Here is a 25,278-nt window from a genome sequence, read left to right on the forward strand (position 1 = left end):
TTATTATTTATTAAAAAATTTTTTTAAAGTTTATTCCTGAGAGAGAGAGAGAGGATGAGCAGGGGAGGAGCAGAGAGAGGGAGACACAGAATCCAAAGCAGGCTCTAGGCTCTGAGATGTCAGCACAGAGCCCGATGTGGGGCTCGGACTCATGAACTGCAAGATTATAACCTGATCCGAAGCCGAATGCTTAACCGACTGAGCCACCCAGGTGCCCCTGGAGTACAATATTTTAATTTTTTTTAACATTTATTTATTTTTGAGAGACAGAGTGAGACAGAGCATGAGTCAAGGAGGGGCTGAGAGAGGTAGGTACACAGAATCCAAAGCAGGCTCCAGGCTCTGAGCTGTCAGCACAGAGCCCGATATGGGGCTCAAACCCATGAACCACGAGATCATGACCTGAGCTGAAGTCAGACGCTCAACTAACTGAGCCACCCAGGCACCCCTAGTTGGAGTACAATATTTATTGTAATACCATTATAGGACAAAAGTGTGGTATTGTTTAACAAAAAGCCATCTTTCTGTATTCTTCTAAAAAAACGCTATATGAGGGAAGAAACTATAAAAATGCCACCATCTATTCCCTTCTCTTCAAGTTTTATTCTCTTTTACCTTCTTTTTGGAGATATGTATATATATATATATGAACACATTTGGGAATATAGAGGGTTCACAAAAATGACCATATTGAAAATACCGTCAATTCTTTGAGGACAAGGATTATTTCTTAAGTATTCTTTTAACAAAATCATTAAAAAGTATTTGGCACATGGAGGTTCTTAAGAAATGTTGGTTGATTAAATGGATGTGTTTATTTGGGAGAATTTGTAAAATCATAAAATTTACTGCATTTAATGTGTTTCTTGAAGACAGTATTGAATTATATGTTTTATCGTTTTCCTATTCTGAAAATAAATGTTTCCCAGTTATGCTTCATATTTATTAATATAAATTTTCAAAATGGATTTTTATATGTATATGTAATCTATTTCTGGTTCATTTTTATACCTCCCTTCACCAGAGGAACAACTTAATAAGGATAAATCAAAGAAGTGATAGTGTTTTAGAGAGTCATCTAAGTGTTACAGTTCTATGACCTGAGGATTAAAGTAAAACAGTAAAGTGGTTTTGCCAATGTTATTTTAGTTTGGAGCTTGGAGGTAAAGTAATTCAAAAGGCGTATTCTATTAGCAGTGACTACATCTAAAGATATTTCCTTATTTGTGAAAATACATTCCTTCGGGGATTCTCAGCCCAAACCTATAAGAAGAACCAGTTTTTTTTTTTTTTTCAACGTTTATTTATTTTTGGGACAGAGAGAGACAGAGCATGAACGGGGGAGGGGCAGAGAGAGAGGGAGACACAGAATCAGAAACAGGCTCCAGGCTCTGAGCCATCAGCCCAGAGCCCGACGCAGGGCTCGAACTCCCGGACCGCGAGATCGTGACCTGGCTGAAGTCGGACGCCTAACCGACTGCGCCACCCAGGCGCCCCAGAAGAACCAGTTTTAAGACCTTGAAAGTGAGCATGTTTCTCATGTGACTTGGTTTTGTTCCTTAAAATACATAGAACTTTAATTTTAAAAACAGATTTTAAAAATGCTCTGGCCTTTTAAACATTCACAGCTAGAGAGATTCCAGACTTGCTGAAGAGTTTCCATCCAACATCACTGTGATTAATTTTTTTAATTTGGCCCTAAATACTCTAAATTATTTCAAAAGCTACCCAAAGCACCAATTCTTTTTCTACACAGAAAGTAGAAGTATAGTCAATAAACATCAGGCTTTGATAGTAGTTTTTTTTTCCTCTTCATGAATAAAAAGATGTATATGGGGCATGAGAATTAAAAGTTTTCCTTTTGTTTTAATACAGCCACACACATTTTCAAAGCTATCAAAAAGATGAGTGCAAATGAATCAGTGGTGAATTATAACAGAATCAGTGGTAAAGTTTCTAATTTCTTGCAGTTTATTTTATCAAGTAAATTATTTACACCATTTTATGAAGATCTAAGTTTAGAGATCAGTATTTGGGGAAAAAAACTACCAAGTTTTGGGTAACGTATATAATAACATCTCACGTGTATACTGCATATTTACTTGGAGAGGTGGAGAAGATCTAACCTCTAAACTTCCCATTTTACAGAAAAAAACACTGAGGCAAAGACATGCTGTCAGATGGTGGTGGGGCTGAGAGTCAAATCTAAGTCCCCCAAAGACCAAGTGGCACTTTCCAGGGTATTCTAGAACATCTTTTTTACTGTAAATCATTAAAGAGATATGTTTTCACTCAAATTAAGATACTGTACAATTTGCATAAATGAATTAAAATCAAAACCCAAAACACTCAGATTATAAAAACACATCTTAAAATTATGTATTCAAGGGATAGCATTTGTTATTAGTGTACTATAAAAAAATCAGTGTGCTTGCTCTCTCTCTTTTTCTCTCTGTATACGTTATTAATACTATAGGTTCCAGCTTCGGGTCTGTTCCCTCTTTCTCTGCCCCTCCCCCACTCATACTCAGTCTCTCTCAAAAATAAATAAACACTAAAAAAAAAGAAAAAGGAAACTTTCCAGGAAGAGAAGTATAATAAACCACTGAACTTATTTAAGCATTTGCCTAGAAAAACTAATCTTGAAATACCTGGCATAGCCTTGAATTTTGAATTCACTTTATTTATTTTTTTTTAATTTTTTTTTCAACGTTTATTTATTTTTGGGACAGAGAGAGACAGAGCATGAACGGGGGAGGGGCAAAGAGAGAGGGAGACACAGAATCGGAAACAGGCTCCAGGCTCCGAGCCATCAGCCCAGAGCCTGACGCGGGGCTCGAACTCACGGACCGCGAGATCGTGACCTGGCTGAAGTCGGACGCTTAACCGACTGCGCCACCCAGGCGCCCCTTGAATTCACTTTAAAGCACTCTAGATTTGAATCTCCAAATTTATTATCTGATTTCTTTGACTAAAGGCTGACTTGAAGTCTGTTGTTAAAGACTGCCATGCAGATAGTGAAAGCTAATATTATGGTAAATATTTACTTTTGGAAAGTATTTTTCATGATAAATAGACATAGTCCTACTATTGGAAATTACATTCAATCCAGGTTTTAAAAAAATTTTCTCTCTCTACCACAGAAGTTTCAAAATATAATTCTTGATAGGATTATTTTTCAGAAATATTTTACCCCTAAACTCTAAGATGCTTTTGTGTTAGACATTATATATTAGCTTAGTATAGTAAAAATATGTGGCTTATTATAGCACACTTAAAATTTTATAAACACACACACACATATATGTATATATTTTATATATTTAAAGGCAAAATCTTTTAGAAAAATATACTACCTGTAATATTAATGAAAGTAATTCTGTGTAATAAAGAAATACTCCTTCATATACAAATATATGTAATCATCTCTATGAAAAAATATATGAATCACCCACATGGAATATGTATTTACAACCATGGTGTGTGTGCACACATGTACATGCAATTCACAAATGGGCCATCTCTGCAGGGATGGAAAGCCCGTCATTGTATCCCTGGGCTCTGCTACATCATAGGCTCATATGAGGCGTCATAGGCTTCTCTGTGCATTTTGATGCCTTTTAATGGAACATGTTATAAATTAATACTGTTTATTTTAATAAATTGTTTTAGCACTATGTATTTGGTACTGTTTCAGAACTGCTGTCTCAGGGATTTTATTACAACATATAATGAAATAAACTTAAATGAACTACATAAAACGCCAAAACAGTTGCCTTGAATAAAAATATAGCATGAATGATCAAGATCAACCCTGATATTGAAAATGTCTGTTATTGTATTACTTGAAATATATTTGGACAGACTTAAAATCTCTCTTAAGTGTATGTGGAGTTGCAAAAGCCTGTGTTACCTGCATCATTTATTTAAAAGCACAATGAAACTACAATGTGCAGTGTCAACTGGCATTAATAGGTCTTTGCCTCAGTCACAGAACATGGAATCCTTTTGTAATTTGAAACCTTTCAATGTATTATTGCTCTTGTGAAATGGGCTTTAGAGCAAGGCACAGGAGGGGACCAATGGAGAAATTTTAAAGTAGAGAACACTAGTGTTTGAAGTTAAAATTCTGAGGAGTTTCATTTCCTATGCCTACCCATGTCAACTGGTTCAAAAAAGGTACATAAAACTCTAATATAACATAATATCCAGGAAGCATTTAAAGAAAAGTGTTGTAATGTGCACAGAGCCGCTATGATTTGTGGTCCTCATAAAGGTGGTTTTGCATTGCTCCTCCTTCATGAGTAATGACTTGAAATTGTATCCGGTTTATCTATATTAAGTTAGAGAGCTTGGTAGTAATTGCTCATGAAGAATTTACAGCCAGATGTGAGAAAATGTATGGGCTTATTTATGTATTTTATTTACTTGGCGAAATTTTGTCATCCCATGTACCCAGCACCGCGGCACCTTGAAAAAGCTTTGGTACACTGAATGTTCAGTTCTCAGAGCTCTGCTCTTCTATTGCATATTTAGAGGGAACTGGCTAAGGAGTTTTGCCATAGGGTGTTACTGTTTGACTCTTCATTGAATTATCAAAAATTCTACGAGACTTATAAATTATTTTCCCCTTTCTTCTCACTCTCATTATATATTTTATTGACAAAAGAAGACAGAATTCAGCCTGATGCAGCATATAAAATAAAACTGAATGATTATTTTTGGAATATATCTCTATCCATCTATCTTTCTCTCTTTTTCTGGATTTGTGTATAGCCCCTTAAGAAAAGCCTTGAAAGTTCTAGCACAGAAGGAAAATCAACTGAAAAAGCATTGTCAGGAAATGGACAATATACAGAGTTGCTAAAACTCCATAGTAACCGAAGTTATTTATGACGATAGATTGCTCTGAAATATTACTTAAGCAATAATACATTGAAAGAAACTATTCCTCGGTTATGGTACTTGGCACCTATACATTTTATTAAATTGTTAGAATTATTTGAAAAATATCAGCCAGCTGGTGATAGAGACCATTAAATTTTGGAATAGTGTAGGAGAGAGAAATTTCTAAACAAAGAAAAAAATAAGATATTTCATCTGGTGCTTGAGCTGTATACCTCTTACTGAATTTCCTCAGACTTTAATTTCACATTATTAACATTTTTTTCCAATCTTTTTTAAACTTAGATTTGTTAAGATTTTTTTCTGGTTATAAAGTATTCCTTGTGTGTTGACTGGGAACAAATGGGTTTCATTTAGTGTATCATTAAGTAGTAAATTGAGGGAAAGTTTCTACAAATGCTTTAAACGTGATCTACTTGCAACAACAAAATGCACAATAAGAAATACGTTTTTAATTGTTAATTTCACTTGTTCACAAGGAACCATAATTGAATGTATTTGGCCTGTGACAAAAGACTATATGGAATCATCTTTTCTTTTCTTTTCTTTTCTCATAAATCCTACCTGGAACGGTCAACTTTTGGCTGTTTGTTGAGCAGTAGTGACCACCTCTATCTGGCTAGTCTCTCTGCATACCTGGATTAAAAATCAAAAGGCTTGTTGGGATAGGGAGCAAAAGAAGTACTATTGAGAAAGAGAAGAGAGGAGGTAATTTTGAGATAACAAGAAGAAAGGAGAATGGTGTCTCTGGACTGAAAGGACATCTGGAATGGGGATTGTGAGAGGGGTGGGGGAAATTAACTCAAAGTGATAAGGGTTATCAGTCAGTTCAGGGAGTTCTGAAGCAGATCCTAGTCAACTTGCTTGCTGGGTGGTCTACTGCCCTGGAAGAACCAAAGTTGGACTTGGGAAAGTCTCCTGGGTAGGGAAATGCTGCAGGCCCCGGCAGTTGAAGAGAAGCTATTTGTTCATGTGTATAATTGGTGACTTCAAACGTATTCACTTAGGTAAGAGAGTACTGTGAGTAAGTTGCTTCCTGCCATGAGTTGCTGAGGGTCCAGTTGGAGAAACAAACCATGAAGACTAAAGCCACTGCTTTAATGTTTCTACCACAGGTACTCTCAATCTGTGCTACTAGTGCACCTTATTTTTGTGATAGCATCTGTGAGACAAAATACTAATTTTGGAATGCTAATTGCAATGAATGTGTCTGTTGGGAACAAAAAAGAAAAACCAAACCAAACAAACAAAAAAAGAGAACAGCTACAAAGAAATGATCACCTGGAGAGTTAGAAGCCAAAATAATCTAGGTGAATATAAGTCACTGTAAAGACTTTCATTTATTCTTTTACTTCACTTAAAATTTTCACTTAAAATACCTATAAAACATCTAGCGCTGCTGAAGGCATTATGTTACATACTCCTGATAAATTGTCAACAGGATAATCATGTTCCCTTGTAAAGTGAAAAAAGGGAAACTATATTTAAAGAAAGTAGAGAAAGACCTTTATGCTGCAGAACTAGAGAAGGAAAAATTGGCATGTTTCTCACCTGGCTTTAGAGAAACATTCTCTACTGACAAGGGGAGAACTGACCCTGAGCCAAATCAGAAGACACCTAACACCTACATGGTCTTTACTTCTGAAGATGCACAATTTCAAGATTTTATGGTTTTTAAAACTGTTTTACAACCATTGTCAAAAATCTTGTTGAAATTTTTAACAAAGCCATGCTTTCTATGTGCTTATTCACATTCAGGTATTTGAAAAATTTAGAAAAATTAAAGAGAAATAAGGAAAATACGTAGGTCCCTGGTACTCCGAATTAACATATGACAATTAACATGTAACAATATTAACATTTTGTAATATTTCTGTCTCCAATTTTTAAAGAAAAAATACTCTTTTCAAAAACAGATTGGTAAAACAAACAATTTTTTAAGTTTATTTATTTATTTGGAGAGAGAGAGAGAGAGCGAGAGCGAGCATGCACAAGCCAATGTAGGAAGGGCAGAGAGAGACAGGGAGAGAGGGAGGGAGGGAGGGAGGGAGAGAGAGAGAGAGAGAGAGAGAGAGAGAGAGAGAGAGAATGAGAATACCAAGCAGGCTCTGCACTGTCAGCACAGAGCCCGATGCAGGGTTTGAACACATGAACTGTGAGATTATGACCTGAGCTGAAAGCAAGAGTTGGACGCTTAACCAACTAAGCCACCAGGTGCCCCAAAACAAACAATTTTAAAAAAAAATAAACATTTCCTGTATACTACAGGTATAATTGATATTCCTTTTGAATCCTTTGATGGTTTATCTTTGTTTCTCATCTTACTTAAGTAATCTCTACCTTGAAATTGATATATATTCTGGCCATCTGTATTTCTGTGATTTGAATAGCTATTTATATGGCATTTGGTTTTAAATTTTATTATACTGCATTTTTATTTTATTCTGTTTTATTTATTTATTTTTAATTTTATTTATTCATTTTGAGAGAGAGGGAGCAGGGGAGGGGCAGAGAGGGAGAGAGAGCATCCCTAGCAGGCTCTGTGTTGTCAGCACAGAACCCCACATGGGGCATGATGTGACAAACCATGAGATCATGACCTAAGCCAAAATCAAGAGTCAGATACTTAACCAATTGAGACATCCAGGTGCCCCAATTTTAAATCAAAATACCTATTACCCAAGATGAATACCTTTGTGTTCACCACAGTTTGACGAACATTTTAGTTTTGTTTTCTAATTATATTTAATGATGACAAGAAAATAAACCATTGGAGAAAGATATATAGAAGATAGTAGAAGGCTGTCGATAGCCAGGCTCAAGGCTTCCTAATTTGAAACATGGTAGGCTTCAGGACAGTAAGCGATTCGACCACATTTTCAGAAATGGTAACAATCTACCCTACAGATCTCTTAAACTATAAATTTTCATCAGCTTCTGGAAATGCTCATAAAATATCTTCTTTCAAGTAAGCATGTTTAGGAATATTCTAAGAGTCCTTCCCTTGTCGGCTTGTAAATAAGAAATTGTTCATGTGTCTATCTGAGAAAGTATTTTAAGAACCCATGGAGAACACCATCAGAGAGGACACTTTCTGAGAAAGTACTCAGACCTCATTTTCTCTATGCTTTGCAATTTGTTTTTTACATCAACAATAACAACATGAACAGTTAAATGATTGCAGAGAGAGAGCGCAAGAGGTAAAAAGAAAACCATGAGTGTGTGGTGTCCTCGAAGGCTGGAGACATAAATATGTTCGGAAGAAAGGAGTTATCAGTTGTGTCAATGAGATGAGACCTGAGAATCGCTCTTTGAGTTACTAATGTGGAAATTATTGGTGGTTATGACAGAGCAGTTTCAGTGGGCTGGGTGCAGTGAAACCGGACACATATGGGTCCTCGAAAGGAATGCACAGATGCTGAAGACACCAAGTACAGACAGTTCTTTCAATTCTTTTCTGTAAATGTGAATATCTTACTAACCTCAGAGCTCTTTTTAATCAAAAGTTTTAAGACTTTTATAATTCTTCACCAAAATAATTTCTTAAAATGGGTAGGAATAAGATTTTCAGTGGGAGTTTTTAACAAATGGAATTTTTATTTAATGAAACCTATAGCACAGAATTACAAGCTACTGCCTCTATAATGATTGCATGAAATTTATAACAGTGGCATTGAATTTTAGCAAACTACCTTGATTTTATAAGAAGGTAGGAGGAGGAGTAGAATAAAAAGACATATTGTTGCTACTATAGACTTGGGTAGAAAATGTAAAGAAAACACAAAAAACAAAAAAAAAAACCCACAACAACCCTTTTTTGCAAAGAAAACAGCTGTGCCTTACTTACGTGATTTTTCATTAAACTTTTGTTGCTTTTGCTACTGTTGATATTCTTCTCTTGATATCATGGCTCTGAAGTCCCTTTTCAAAAATTGGTCAAAAATGAAAAAGCTCATATTCCTGATTATGAGGCAAGTTTGAATAGGTATTTCCTTTCTTTTTTCTCTTCTCGTCTCTTCTTTTCTTTTTCTTAAAAAAAATTTTTTTTAATGTTTATTCATTTTTGAGAGACAGAGAGAGAGCATGAGTGGGGGAGAGGCAGAGAGAGAGAGGGAGACACAGAATCCGAAGCAGGCTCCAGGCTCCAAGCTGTCAGTACAGAGCCCGACGCGGGGCTTGAACCCACGAACCTGGAGATCATTACCTCAACCGAAGTCGGTTGCTTAACCGACTGAGCTACCCAGGGGCCCCTCCCCCCGCTTTTTTTTTTTTGAGTAGGTATTTCTGTAGGTAATAAATGACAATTTCCCAAGAACTACAATGGGTGTTTTGGAGAAGCAAACTTTATGCACATATTAAATTGAGACTATTAACTGTAGGTAATGGTAAACATCAAATGGATTCTAAAGTATAAAACAAATGTATTTACAGTGATTTTTTTTCCCATATACTATGATTGTTGTTATCAAGCTCTGGACCTCTCAAGTGATTTGTCTGCAGTATCAAATCTGATTTAGCAAATTCATCTTAACCAAAATTCATTATATAGTTATTCATATCAAATTTGGCAAAAGTTTTTAGTGGGTGAAATCTTGAGACACTTATAATAAGTCTTCTTTCCATTTCAGGCTACAGCCCTTCCTGAAATAGCAACTTGTTAGAAAGGATTCCTGGTGATTAAATTGTTCTTCACTTAAGAACTTGTTTTCTTAAAGTTTTGGCTATTTATAGTATTTGATCTCAAAATATTGTTTAGAGTGTTATTTTAAAATTTCTTTTTTTTCTCTAGCTCATAGACTTATAATCCCCAGAGGCTATTTGCATCATAACACTCAAAAATCTTAAAAAATGAGGCAGGAAAAGTGAGTTAAACTTTTCCTTTGATACCATTTGCTGCTCTACAAACAGGCTGCTCCAGAATTAGACACAGAGGCTTAGGGCTGAGTGAGATCTTGTTGGGATGGAGAGACTTGCTCAGGCATCACAGTCCTATTGCAAACACACTCAGTTTGTTTATATTTCTTTATTGGGAGAGAGAGGATGGTGACTAAAGTTCATCCGTGACATCACCACCATGAGGCACCTATCCCATTATTTGGTAGTCTTTCCTAATGTTAAGCCTGATTCTGTAACTTCTCATCATTGGATCCACTGTTAAGTAAGATGCTCTAATAACTTTTGTCCCTATCCCCAAATGAGTTCTCACAGGGTCCGTGGTTAATGCATCGTCAAAATCCTTGCAGTTTACAGAGTCACAAGAATTCATGTCTTCTAGCCTTTGCATATGCTGTTTGTTCTTTTGTGACTATGTGCTAACCATGATTCCTTCATTGGCCCATCTTTCCAGATTCTTCCCATGTATCAAACCCAGGAGTCTAGTCATTCTATCTGTTTTGTCCCTTAGCAACCTGTGCATACATTTTCATGTGGCAATTTCACATATCATTATGGTTATTTCTATGTGTGGTTTCACTGCTAGAGTGAGAGTATTACAGATATTAAATGCTACATCTTAATGAACCAATAAAATCCTGACACAGTATGCACTCAGCAAATGAACAAACACGCCAAATAGAATATGTGCATCAGTGAGCAAATCAATGAATTACGTAAGTGAGATATGGCAGAGGAGAAATAGCCCAACTCTTGTTACTTAGGAATTCTCTCACTTGGCAAATCTTCACACGAAGGGCATTGAATATATCTGAATCTCTGTCTTCCTCATCTGTTAAAGAAGGTTTATGTTTCTACCTCTCTGCAAAGGTTTCTGGTAGATAATACATAAAATCTCATATGTAAAGGTATAAAGTATTATACAAATATGAGATATTTTTCAGGTTCAAGGCATTATGATATAATCTGTGGGGAAAAAACAAAAAACCCTAATTATATGACTGATTATATCAGGAAAAGGGAAAACAAATACTAAAGAGCAAGAGATTAGATCAAAAGAGGAGCGAGGCCAAAATTTACTGTATTGTCATGAGCACCAGACAAATGTTAACCCAGGGATTCTAAACTCTGGGTGCACATTAGAATTACCTAAGTATTTAAAAAATGTTTTTAACTGAGCTCTAATTTATCTGGTGTGAGGTAGGACTCCGTTTTTGGTATTTTTTAAAACTTCCCAGGTCATTCCCATATATAGCAAGGGTGAGGGCCACTGCCAGGCCACAGGAATTGAAATGATTCTAGGGAGAAAAACTGCATAGCACAAACATGAGACGTTTTAAAAAAGATTAAACAGCATGAAAAGTTAGAAGGACTAGGGACAGGAATTGAATGATTAAAATGTTTAGGAACATCACAAATGAAAATAACTGTTTTAAGGTCTAAGCTTTTTTCTTTAGAAAGCTAAGGGAGCCACTGTAGAGAGATACGAGAGACAGTCAGTACTTCATAATTAACAGGGAAGTTATTCAGACAAACTTAGGCACAGGCCAGGAATTAACACTGGCAGGGCAGCATTTTACAGACTACACCTTAAAGTTACTTAGGTTAAAAGCAGAGTTTAAAATGGCTATTGCTACCTGTTTACTTACTCATGAAAAGTTCCTAGAGGAGGTAAGTTTTGAACAGGGTTGAAATGATACCGTTTATACAGAAGACAGGAACACAATAGTGTTTTTCATGCGAAAAAGTTTGGGTTTGGGTTTGAGAGTCATGTCTTCCTAGTCTGTCATATTGCTATTTCCCTTAAACCAACCAACAATGAGGTAATTGACTGATATATTTGAAATTGTAATGAAGGGAATCCTGGAAGTCTTTTTTGGTGTTTATTCCCCACCTTTTCCGTGTTTAAAACTATTTCAAAATAAAAAGTCTTAAGGAATGTAATGTGTTTAAAAATATATTTAAATATATAAAATGGTGGTCTTGAGGTAAAAACATACTGAACTTATACTAAATTCTAAAATTAACTTGCTTTTAAAATGTATTTGAAAGTCATTTTCTAATAGATTATTCTTTGGCATGGGAAAAGTAAAATTTCATTAGTTAATTGAAATATGGCATACTAGTGTGAAAAAATAGTATCTTCCCTACTTATGTCATACAAATCTGTGCATATGTTGTAGTCATACAGGAGAGGAAAGGTTATATACCAATGGTGAACCTTTTTTTGGAGGCATTACGGTATCTTTTATTAATGTAGAAACCTTAGAAATCTCAATGTTATGTTTAATAAGTGGCCAAACAGCAGTACTTATAAATATTCCTTGCCTTGAATCTAATAAGAGATTTAGGAAAGAAGGAAGCAAGGATAACAGGAAGTGAATAATATCTTATTTTCATATAAAAATTATGTAAGGAATGTGGAAAACAACCATTTTAATATTTTCATGGAGAAAGCCCAAGCCATAATTCAATATTTTACTTTCCCCAATTCACATCCTTTTCCAAGTGAATTATTTTCGTTAACTTGTTTCAAAGAATCTTGATATTTGGTACAGAAGAAAAGTGATGTAATATTTTAGGACCTTAAACTTTTAGTTTTTCAATTTTGTCTGTTTCAAATGTATCATTTATAAAGGCCATGCAGGTAGTAGAGAAGGTACTGCTTGGTCCTAGAAAGCTGGGTAACAGCCCAACCTTGAGAAGTGCATTTTGTACGCCTAATCTTCCTCATCCGTAAGTGGGAAAAATAATAATAACTCTGTTACCATGTGTATTGTATATATCAAGCACTTGAATAATATGTCACACAAAGAGTAGCACCATGTAAGATTTAGTTACCCAAATCATAAGAACATATTGCTTAAAAAAAGAAAGGGTGAAAATAAAATAACTACATTTGAGATTTCTTTAGCTTCGCTTAAAAATTTTGACGATTTGTCTATCCTGGGGATTTTTTTTTTCTTTTTTTGGTAAAGGCTGCATATTAATGCATGTACCTATGAGTATAGATGCTTGCTAGTTCAAATGGTACTCCTTTGCTTAGACTCTTAGCAAACAGCCATGTCTCTCAATAGACACCCTGAATGTGGAGTAGTTTGTCACAATTATTTGGTAATCTCTTTCAGTGTAACTCACACAGCAAAAGTGACAATATTCCTGTCACTCCTCAGAAATGTCCCAGCTCTGCGGGTTTCCACATTCAGGAGAATGAAGAAAGCCATTACGAGGTATGCCATATCTCTGTAGAGACCATGTTAGTAGTGAGCAATTTGCATTTTCCTAGTGATTGTATATAGTCTGAGTTAACTATTATAAACATTTTCTTTGCCATCCTCTTTTATGTTCATATTTTTATGCTAGTACTTTTTTAAACAACTTAAATAAAGAATTTTAGAATAAAAAGCAAACAATAATATCTTTCCTCTTTGGTAATAGTGCAGCTATTAAATTCAATATTCTTGCCATTGAATGCAAAGTGTTGATTATTACCTATTTTTGGAGAAAGTAATGAGCAACTTTCTTTTGGAGTTAAAGATTCTTAATTGATTCATTTTTATTAGTTGAGCTAAAAGATGTGAACATGTATTTGTTGAAAGATTTATTTGCTTCATATCCTACAGTTAGGGAAGATAGAGAAGACCATGTTGCTTAATATGAACAGGGTAACTGGAATTTTTATTAATCTTTTCTCTTTCTTCTACCTTTTCTCAGCTTGATTCTTTACTTCCTCATTTTTTGAATTGAAAATAAAAATTACCTTCCTTTTTGCTTAATGAGTCCATCCACTGTAAAATGTAGAAGATCCACATTTTGTTGTTTTTTCTTTTATCTTTTCTTTTTTTTTATGTCGTGAGAGCTATTCTAGTACCAATCGTTCTAACAGGACTGGTTGCAAAAATCTATTATATTTATTTTAATTTATTAAAATTGTGTAAAAAAAATATAAAAAAAAATAAAAAAAAATAAAAAAAATAAAATAAAATAAAAAAAAATTGTGGTATAAAACACATAATATTTACCATTTTAATCATTTTAGAGTTACAGTTAGTAGTGTTGAGTATGTTCACATTATAAATAGATCAATTTTTTAAGATCAATGTTTTTAAGGAATTGGGTTTCAATAGTTAACTTTAATATTAACACACACATATTTGTTTCATGTATTTCTGCAGTCATAACATATGGATTGCAAGAGATGATGAATAGATAGATAGTATGTATATGTATATGTGGTTAATAGCATGTATTCTATTTTCTCATTGAAGCTAGTTTTTTCCCCAATTTCCTTAAAGTTATTGAAAACATTTTTATTAGTAGTAGTAGTAGTACAGAGTTGCTTTTTAAAGGTATTTATTTATTTATTGTGAGTGAGAGAGAGGGTGGGGGAGGGGCAGAGAGAGAGAAAGAGGAGAGAGAGAGGGAGGGAGGGAGAGAGAGAATCCCAAGCAGGCTCCGTGCTTAGTGTGGAGCCTGATGCAGGGCTCAATCTCATGACTATGAGATCATGACCTGGGCTGAAATCAAGAGTCAGACACTTAAATGACCAAGCTACCCAGGTGCTCCAGTACAGGTTTTTCATACTAGTTTTTGCCAAGTAAAGGCATCTGTCATTCTCAAAACTCCCAGTAGTAATGTAGGTCAGAGAAATTATTTTGATTAATAGAAATTTTACTGAGTAAGCAACTTCTTTCTAACAAACCATTAATTGAGATGGAAAAATGTTAAAGTGATATTTTGGACAGTTTTATCTCCTAATACTTCCTTCACATATTTTATTTTTCTTTGTGTGGATCTAATTATTCAGAAGCATCCTTCTTACCTATAGCATATATTCTTCTTCCTATTTTGCTTTTATTTCCTCTTTCTCCAAAATCTCAATCACTTGGCAGTTGAGAGAAGAATGATAATTTAACCTCTTGATTTATCATCATTAGTGTGTCTATTTCAAGTGTGTAGAACATGGAAATTTCTCCCATGAATCACCCTTATTGCATCCAATAATAACACAAGAACAGTTATTTTATGGCATAAATAAATAAGTTTTATTCATAAATAAAAACTCATGTAAATATTTACAAAGCCCATGCACAACATTCTGAAAGCCACTAAAATCCTGAAGATTTCCTTATTTTTTGTAGAGAATTTAAATAAGCCAAAATTAAAATAGTTTTCTGTGAATGGTATTTTTATTCTTCCCTGGATATTTTATAAGGCCCAATGCACAAGAGCACAGTTTGTACAGTTTATTTGTCTAGAGAAGATAGGTAAGAAAGAAAAAATGATACTCCAAGTTATCATGTTGACTTATATTATGATTCCAATTATCAAAGAACAGTGAAAGTAAATCTGTGTTATACTTATAAACAAAAGAAAGTAAACAAATTATTTTTTAAAAATCCCCAAATTCTCATTTAACCATCATATTCCAGGCCCATTGTAGTCTGAATGGTTTCAGATTAGGTCATCTCTAAGGTCCTCTCTCTTTCTAGTGGTCTATGATACTAAATAAAGATAATGATATTGACATCTGATATTTTTGTGGCACTGATACTCCATGCTGGGGTCTGTTTCAAGCTCTTTATGAGTATATTTGGCCATCATTTACATTTTGTCCTTTAAATGGTTTTTCATTTTCTTATTTGTTAAATGGCTTTTCATCATATACCTAATTTACTGAGTATACTTTTTTTTTTTAACACATCTAGATAATCTCTGCTGAGGTTTCTTAGAAAATAAAACTTGGAGACAGAAGTAATGCCTGTTTTGCAGTGTTATAAAGCATTCTGTAAGGGACACCTGGGTGGCTCAGTTGGTTAAGTGTTCAACTCAGGTCATGATCTCAATGTTCATGAGATTGAGCCCTGCATCAGGCTCCATACTTACAGCACAGAGCCTGCTTGGGATTCTCTCCCTCCCTTTCTCTGCCCCTCCTCCACTTGTGTTTTCTCTCTATCTGTCTCTTTTTGTCTTTCTCTGTCAAAATAAGTAAACTTAAAAAAAAAGCATTCTGCAACACGGTTTCTGTATAATGTTTAATGTCTATAGAACAATAACAAAGGGGATAGTTTCAATAACCAGTTCCTTAAAAGTTCTTGATCTAATATTAATCATTTTTGAAAATTAATAATGGAAAGTGATCATAACCTACAAAGTTGGTTCCTGTGCTATGCTGTTATTATTTTTCCTTTACATCGAATAATGTGGTAAGCCTGGTAAATATATTACTAATTTTTTATTTTCTCACAATTTATACTTTCCCACTTTAATCACTTTACTAAAGTAAAAAAAAAAAACATGTTAGGTCTTTTTATCATAAAAATATTTAATTGAATAAAGCCATACTGTTCAAGTAGAAAGTCATATTTTTGTCAACTAATATTGATTAATCTGAATGAAGCTATTAAGTTTGTATTACAACTTTAGATACAACACAAAACCAAGGCTGTATGACCAGCAAAGTTTTAATCATTCTTAAATTATCGGACTTTGCCCATCATGCTTAACTTAGATATAACAATTACTGCTCACTCATAGAGGAATGCTAGTATCAGCTAATGGGTAATCTTTTAGCAGACATCATTCCAGACTGTTCATCTATATTACCAAATTTTGTCTAATCTATGATGTTAAGATGTTAATGTATAACAGCTTAGCATAACCCATGCTATAATTTCATTTGCCATTGAGAAGAATTGCTATTGATTAAACTCTGGTAAGTGCTTATATATGATTTCCTTAATATGTATCCCACTTTAAGTTATGTTAAAGTATAAGAAAGCTTACATATTAGAATCATTAAAATGTAGCTCATTTTAATTCTGACAGCAACCCCATTATTCCCATTTTACAGATAGGGAAACTGAGGCACACAGAAGTTACGTAAGTTGCTTGCATTCACACAGGTAGTAACTGATGGAGCTGGAATATAACCACAGGAACTACAAGGTTAATTACCCTAAGATAGTATTGAAGTCAAAACAAATTCGCAGGCTATTTAGTCATCAGAGACCATGGAGATTATATATTCATATTACTGAGGCGTAAGTTGAAGACAAGAAAGATGGAGGAGCTTGCCCTAGGTCACAGAGCTAGCTAGTGATAGCACTAGGATTAGATCCAGGGTTTCTGATCCTCGAGTGATCTAATGACTACTTCTAAGCTACGTAAAAAAATTTCTATGCAAATGTTAGAGAAAATAGTTCATATTTGAAAATTTTTCTTAAACTAGATTTTAAATAAGGTCTGGAATTTAAACGAATTGTCATATTTAAGTTTTCCTGACAGAGCTCTGTCACTGGATACACAAAGCCTTCATAGTTAAAATACAAGCATAGAAATGAATAAGTGCACATTGTTTTCATGCCATAAATGCATATTACCTTTACTAAGCCTCTTTGATCCATAAATTTTATTGTCATTTCCCTTCTATTATGTTCAGTTCCCTTTACCCATGAAATAGCATAGGATGCAAGTGGATAGAGCTTTCAGTGTCTATATTCTGCAATCTGTAGGAAAATGCCTCATAGTTATTGGAATTCACACAAGACTGCATCTCAGTATGAGTAGCTGTTCCCTGTCACTGTTTTTGATGCTTGAGCTAAAGTATTTTTACAAAATGGTCTAGTGTTCAGTGTATGAATTTTTGAGATAAGACTTTTTCCTTGTAGCAATGAAATCCGAAAATCAATGTCAGATGAAAATCTTAGCTCTAAGAGTTAGGGAGATTGGTGGAAGACTTTTAAAATAAGTATGAATTTTAGCCGCCAGACTTTGGAAATGTGGCAGTTATCACAAGTGTGAAATTCATGGGTACAGATGGTTGATCAAGATATCCCTGGATGGACCACTACTATAAATCTCCAGACCAAAACTGGGAAAACAGTTTTGATAAGGAAAATGTTTTTAACCTTTTACATAAATTTGTGACACAGGGTTTGCTGGTCAGAGATACATAGAAGTTAAATTATCATTGGCTTCACAAACATTCCAATGGTGTCATTTGATGGAAATATTTAACAGAATAAAAATATGTCAAATGGAGAGTGAGAGGAGCATGTGGGAAGAGAATAGAATTAAAATGTATTAGATTATTACTATTATTTTGTGTGTTGCATTTCACATTCATAACTTCATTTAGGACAATAAGTCTTCCAGGTAAGTATACTTTTCCCACCATTAAAGATGGAGTTACAGGTACACCTTGAGCTTGGGTTCACCGAAACAAAGGCACACTGAGAGCTAGGAGAACAGTGGTTCTCCATGTTTGTAACCATAGCATAGAACACTCTAATTTAAATTAATAATACCAAATGGAGTAATAGCAAAATGATAACATTATCTGTTACGTTCAAATAAAAAGGGAAAGATATAAAGCCAAAAGGCTTTTACTTTTGTCTCACTTGATCTTGGTCTTTTCTTTTTTCTCTTCTCTTGTCTTTCCTTTTTTCTGTATTTATTACAGATTAACTTTGACTTAATTAACTAACAGTCTGGATCTAAATAAACAGAATCTAGTATATGAAATATTATTCTACATACTTACATTTTCCTGTTTTTGGTGTTTTATATAGTTGTGTGACCCAAGCACATTTAATTTTCAAAGAATAAATGTGTTCTGTCCTTAGAATAGAGATTACAGTTGATATCAGCTTTTAAGTTAAAGTAATTAATAGTCAAATCATTTAGCAATAATTACATGTTATAATATTTGGGAGTAATTTTATCTAATAATACCAAATTAATTCACAACCCAGTTTGTTTTCATTTTTTTTCATTTACCTTTTCTAAAATCCCAAAGGTAAAAATATTTAAGATATACACACACACATACACACACACACACACTCTGATTATATACATTGATATACATATATATTTTGGGAATAATTCTCAGTATATCAAAATATTTAAATTCTCAGTAACATCTAAGATTACCCGCCAAAATGATAAAAGCTGTGTTACACTTCAGTCACTTATGGTGAAACTTTGCATATATTATAGTCAGTAGAGAAAGGATGCTACACGACAGACCAGCTCACTCACTAGATAAGGATTTATTCCTCTTTTCATTCTTTTATCATTAAGGACCCAAATCTGCACTTTAGCAAAATAACAAAAAATACATATCATGGTTTGCAGCTTGTTAGGGTTAAGTTCTCACATGCCCAACTGGGAAAAGTCAAAGATCTTACTTACATGCCATTTTATGTAAGATTAGCCTTGTGGACAGTTTCTAACAAATCCAGGGACAGTTGCTGACTACCATTTTAAACCATACTTAATGACTGATTGAAAAGTCTCCTTATTATGTATTTGTCATGTGTGATTTATATTATATAGAGATAAATTTTCCCTACATCTTTGAATTTTTGTTAATTACCACTTATTTGCTACCAAGTCAGTATAGATAAATTTGAAACAAATTACTAAGAAGTCAAAGAATTTATAGTACAATAGTACACAGACACTACATACATTCATGTCTAATGCCTATGTATGATGTTTTCTACAAACACATTAATATTGTTGTTTCACAGTATAAACTTATGTTTGAAAATCATAGGAGGTATTAGCAGTATGGAGTAATATAAAAATATACATATTTCACCAAATCTCTCCTACTTATCTCTGCCTTCTGAATGTGGTTTGATTTGATTTTTTTAAATGGAGCCATAAATACATCCCCTAAGCCAGATAAACAGAGATTGGGTGCTAGACATTCTTTTCCTTTGTTCTCACCCATAAACATGATGTTGAGACTGTTCTGTGGAGTGGAAGCAAATTACCCATCTTCCCCTTGTTGACCTTTTCCATAATTGTACTGAAGCCAGTCTGTAAATCCTACATTAATAATCCCTGTCTGCTTGCCTGCCACAAATATTCATCCAACAAATATACCAAAGATTCTGTTACATGATATGCTAAGTACATCACGCTGAGCAGGCAGGCACACGTACTTCTTTTTGTCTCAGGTATTACAGGGGACACATTTTTATATTCAGCAAGTTGCCATAAAGTGCAAGCAGTGGTACAGTAAGATATGTTCAAGAATCAAGAACACATGGCAGGAGCAAATTTAACCTAGGAGAGGAAAACATAATAATGTTACTGTAAGGCTTGAACGAGTCTACCAGGTAAATGATCAAGAGTGGTGTGATTTCTGTGGTTGTGGACAAATGAGAATGTTTCTCAGAAAGATTGCCTGTGTGAAGCCTAGGTGTTGGGAAGAGGCATCACAGGTTTGAGGAAATTTCCATTGGGTTATTTCTCTTCTCAATTCAGATGTCTTTCGGCTCTATTATCAAGACATCATCCTGGCTCATAATAGAGAATGGCAATAGCTATCAAACTTGTAATGCAATATCCACATATACTTTAAAAAAATTAAGTTTATTTTGAGACAGAGAGAGCGAGCGAGCATGAGCTGGGTAGGGGCAGAGAGAGAGGTAGAGAGAGAATCCACAGCAGAGAATCTGATGTAGTGCTTGAACTCAAGAACCATGAGATCAAGAACCTGAGCCACAATCAAGAGTCAGATGCTTAACTGACTGAGTCACCCATGTGCCCCTCTACATATACTTTTGATTATTAAGAACAGTGACTATATAATGTTTCTCAATGCGTGTTCAATATTGTTGTTTTAAAAACTTTTGAACAATTGTGAAATCAGATATGAATATTAATAGATGCATTCCTACAGATTTGGATTTTTAAGTGAATTTTATATATAATAATTGTACATACTGTATATGAATATATGTAATAGATATTACTTAAGGTTGCATCTGTATGTGGATGTGCAAATCTGATTTTATATGTAATAATTGATAACCCCTATTATTTATTTATTTATTTTGATTTTATTTATTTTTTATTAAAAATTTTTTGAATGTTTATTTATTTTTGAGAGAGAGTGCGAGTAGCAGAGGGAAGGGAGTGGGAGACACAGAATTCAAAGCAGGCTCGAGGCTCTGAGCCGTCAGTACAGAGCCTAATGCGGGCTTGAACCCACGAACTGCAAGATCATGCTTAACCCACTGAGCCACCCAGTCAGATGCTTAACCCACTGAGCCACCCAGGCACCCCAATAGCTCCCTACTATTAAGAAAGTGCACATTAATGTTTTCCAGAAGCTAAATAAATATACTTGATCCATTGGGGATTGTTCCATTGGAAATTCATGGAGAAGATTTCAGTTTGATTCCTTGTATTCCAGCAACAGCTATAAATCAGTGATCAAATTTTCCTCTAACTTAAGTTTTTTTTTTTTCCATTACTCAACCCTGTGTAAAGGATGGCCATCACCCTCTTTTACTTTTTATTATACATGTTCTGCCAATTTCTTCTTCACCACAGAGTAAGTGGCCTTGGGTTTATTCACAAGAAGAACCACATTTGACAGATTTGCTGATGGTGTCAGCCATGGTTGCATGCTTGATGGACAGCACCAAACCTTGCTGTGGCCCAGCTTCTGCTAATTAGTCATTTGAAGCCACTTTGTGTGCCACAGGCACATAGGCTTATCAGCCAAAGACATCTTTGCCATTCAGAATGACAAGTGTGATGCAGCTGTTTGTGGAGAGAATAGAGTGTACAAAGAGAGAGAAGGGCCTTTCAAACAAGTGACAACCATAGTACCTTTCACTGAAGGATCCTGAAATTATAACAAAACAACCAAAAGGGAGAATACAAAAAGGTGTAAATCAATATCTGTTACATCGGCATGGAACCCACACATGATATCAAACTGTGAGAATGAGAGAAAAATATCCCTGCCTGACAGTACTTTTTAAATCAACTGAGGTTGCATGTTGTGATTAATACAGGCCGGGCATTTGCATATAGAATTAACATAGATGTGTGGAGTTTTCAGAAGGTTCTGCATATATCTGTGGATACTAATAGAGAAGCCTGACGGAAAGCTTTGTATTTAAAGTCCTATAGAGTACATGCTCATAAATAATTTATTGGGACACTAAATATCTCAGGACATTGAAGACCCATTGGGAAGAGTGAAGGTAATACAAATACATGTGAGAAGAGGATAGAAATAGAAAAGATAGAAAACTAGGAAATGTTAACATTTTTTTAGAAAATTAAAATGTTGAAATAATAATGAGTGAAATTTTCTTCTCTGTGATGATTCTGAACTGTGAGATTTCTTTCTAGTTACCATTGAAGGGATTTGGAAATCAAATGGAAGTCAAAAGATCTATTGTTAGAAGTGCACATTGACAAATTAAATAGATATTTTTCACAAGAGCTTTCATATTATAAAATCCTCATTCTAATTTCCAAGTATCTACCAAGAATAATGTTTGATAGATGATAGATGATATTTAGTATTTTATAAAACAATTTTAATTGTATGTATGCATATAGGATATAGAAATTCTTATAATAAGATACTTCAAACTTGAAATGGGTTTTTGGATGTTCACACTAGTTATATATATTTATATAACATAGATATTATTATTATACTCTATAAATATATATAGTGATATATATGAGGGCATATGAGATGTCATTTGTTGTGTCACCAAATCTTGGTAAGTATGGACATAGAATTGTAGCTAGTCTTTTTATCTGTTCTATAGTCCATAAAATTTTGGATATAGATATAAAAATGTCTTACCTATTTAAAAAGCTTGAGACACACTTATGTATGCCAGTTAAATAGACAATGATACATATCATATAAACTACATAAACCCAGCTTTGTCTTGATGTTAGCTTTTATTTTAGCTTTATAATAAATAATTTTGAGTTTAAAAATGCTAAAGCTTATTTATAAATAGAAGTGGCATAGAATCACTCTAATTATTGAGGAGTGGTTACCTAGATTTACTTTTTCTCCTTTAGATGATTCAAACAAACAGTGGAGTATGTTAGAATTTATGTGTATATGTTGCATATGTTAAATACAGATGAACTCTTCAAAAAGAATAGACTAAGTACATACTTTTTCTTTAAATGCCATTTATTTCTTCAATTTTGGAATTACTGGAAACCTCGATTATTCAGTATCTACAGCATATTATGCATGAGAAAGAATTTTGGCACCAAGACCACCAGGAGATCCTTGTTAAGCAGGTCAGGAATGGGGTCCGAATATGATCTTTTTGAAAATTTTCAAATTTTATGAAGTATCTAATGGGTTTAATGTGAAAGGTGGACAGGAGGACTGAGGCAGAGTTTCATTAATGATCAGTATATAGGTTATGTAGATAAATGAGTAAGTCTTTCAGTCTGAGGTTTAGCATCAGCTTTTTCTTAATGGAATAGAAAAGAACAGAGTAGAATAAACTGTATAGAATTTAATAAATAGAACAGAATAGAATGAGGAAAGAAGAGGATAAGGGAAATAAACAGAAGATACATATGAAGTATATGTTATATACAATTGTTAAATATTATTTTACTTTACTTCACATGTATACATTTGTTTATATTTGAGCACTTATACCATGTTTCTATGTAAAATGAGTTGCTCAGTGTGGGACAAGTTAAAAAATTTGAAAGTCACTGATAAAAAATAGCCCAGACTTACATACCACTTACCATTGGTCAATAACTCTTCAAAATCACTTTGATTATATTAACTTGATGAATTAACTTCTCAGTGGGGTAAACTCTTCTATGACTCTGGATATAGTTGAATAAAGGAAGGTATAGGAGACACGTGACTTGTATAGTCACACAGCAGATAAGGGGCTGTGGCAGGATTCAAATCCAGAAAATCTAGATCTGTGGGTTGTGCTCTTGGCCACTGCTCTAATGCTTCCACCAAAGATGGCAGCAGATCCAGGGTTTGAGACCAGCCTCCTGACTCACAGTGTAATACAACTCTCTTTCACTTCGGCAGTGACCTCTAAATCCCAATCGGAGGGTAGAGTTTACAGATGTAAACTCTCAGCCTTGTAAAGAGGGTGTATAAGCTCAATGAGTCTAAGTTCTCCCCTCAGTGACTTCTCTTGGTGATTTACAGTAGGGTTAGCATACAAATGCACTTAAGTAATTTAATTGTAAATGCATCTATTTACATTTAGTTTTACCTACTCCGTGGTAAACTAATTTGACTCAAATTGAAAGAACACCTATTAATACTATTTTCCATATAACTCACTTTGACAAATAGCCTAGGCCATGAATGATACTATATGCTAAAATTTATTTAATGATGTTAAAATGAAGAACCTTGAAATTTAAGTAAAACTTCCATTTATTAAGATGCAGGTCAGAAAATAAAACAAAAAGGAAACAAAAAAAAAATGGTGTCAAAGGTGTATGCATGTATGCATGTATTATCCACACACTTGTTACCAAAGAAGTAAAAGTATTTTTTAAGTTTCTGATTCTTCCTTGCTTTTTCAGACAAAATTTTAAATGATATATGTCTAACATATTTTTCAAATAAGTATTCATTCAAAAAAGCAGCAGCCCAAAGTCTTTTTTATTGAGGCCAAATTCTCGCTGTTTTGGACATTGTTACCCATTCGAATGTGTGTGTTTTTTGTTTTGTTTTGTTTTGGGGTTTAAGATTTCTATGTCTTATCACAAATATGGTATCTTCTTTTTTTCCCAATTTTGCAAAGAATGTTTCAGAAATAAGATCAATATGAAATTATTTTTTCTAGTTTTTATCTACTTTATAAAATATAAATCCCAAACACAATGATATGTTGTAATTATTGCACAAACACTGTTACACGGTGAAAAATGACAAAAATAGAGCTACATTTTGGGTGGCAGCCAACTCCAACTTCTTTGTCAGGTAATGTAAGTTTATGAATTTTGCATGCAATTCAGACAGTTTCTGAATTTGGACACATTAAAAGAATGGCTAAAATTTAATTTGGTCAAGTACTGCTCACATATATGAAATGTAAGTAGTTTCAGATTGACCACTAATATTAGAAAACTAGCCAGTTAGATGTATAGGGTATTATGAAAATAGAGTATCATTACTTGATATAGGGTATATGATCAGGGTCAGTTAAAGTAGAAAAAGTAACTAAACAAACTAACCAACAAACTAGCCAACTAAATCCCCTAACACATGTAAGTTTGATAACGAATTCTGAAATAATGAACTCCATACATTTAAAATAGGTAACTATGTGAGTTTAGCCTGCATCTAACAACAGGAATATTCTTTAAAAACATACTTTTAGGGGCGCCTGGGTGGTTCAGTAGGTTAGGCGTCCAACTTCACTCAGGTCATGATCTCATGGTTTGTGGGTTCGAGTCCCGCATCGGGCTCTGTGCCGACAGCTCAGAGCCTGGAGCCTGCGTTGGGTTCTATGTCTCCTTCTCTCTCTGCCCCTCCCCACCTCTCACCTTGTCTCTGTGTCTCTCAAAAATAAATAAACGTAATAAAAAAATTACAAAAATAAAAACATACCTTTAGGGAAGAGGTTTATACTTCTTTTCAAATTGGTTCTTGTAGCCTTGTACTTTCCAACACTCCTGGTC

The 25,278-nt window shown here is 34.2% G+C and overlaps 1 protein-coding gene across 10 annotated transcripts in view; it reads left to right on the top strand.

The window, feature by feature from the left end:
- PCDH9 (protocadherin 9) overlaps positions 1-25,278 on the top strand; it is a 927,283-nt gene that overhangs the window by 333,297 nt on the left and 568,708 nt on the right. For 5 of the 10 annotated variants that reach the window (XM_040487391.1, XM_040487394.1, XM_040487401.1 and 2 more), the window contains exon 3: positions 12,927-13,028. The exons of 3 other annotated variants lie outside the window; for them this stretch is intronic. In XM_040487391.1, the coding sequence (XP_040343325.1) occupies positions 12,927-13,028 (102 nt within the window). The remainder of the gene's footprint in view (positions 1-12,926; positions 13,029-25,278) is intronic. 2 more of the 10 variants (XM_040487392.1, XM_040487395.1) reach the window with 1 other exon arrangement.

The sequence above is a fragment of the Herpailurus yagouaroundi genome, unplaced genomic scaffold (genome assembly GCF_014898765.1).
Source record: "Herpailurus yagouaroundi ecotype Mexico unplaced genomic scaffold, PumYag 164, whole genome shotgun sequence".
Lineage (NCBI taxonomy): Eukaryota > Metazoa > Chordata > Mammalia > Carnivora > Felidae > Herpailurus > Herpailurus yagouaroundi.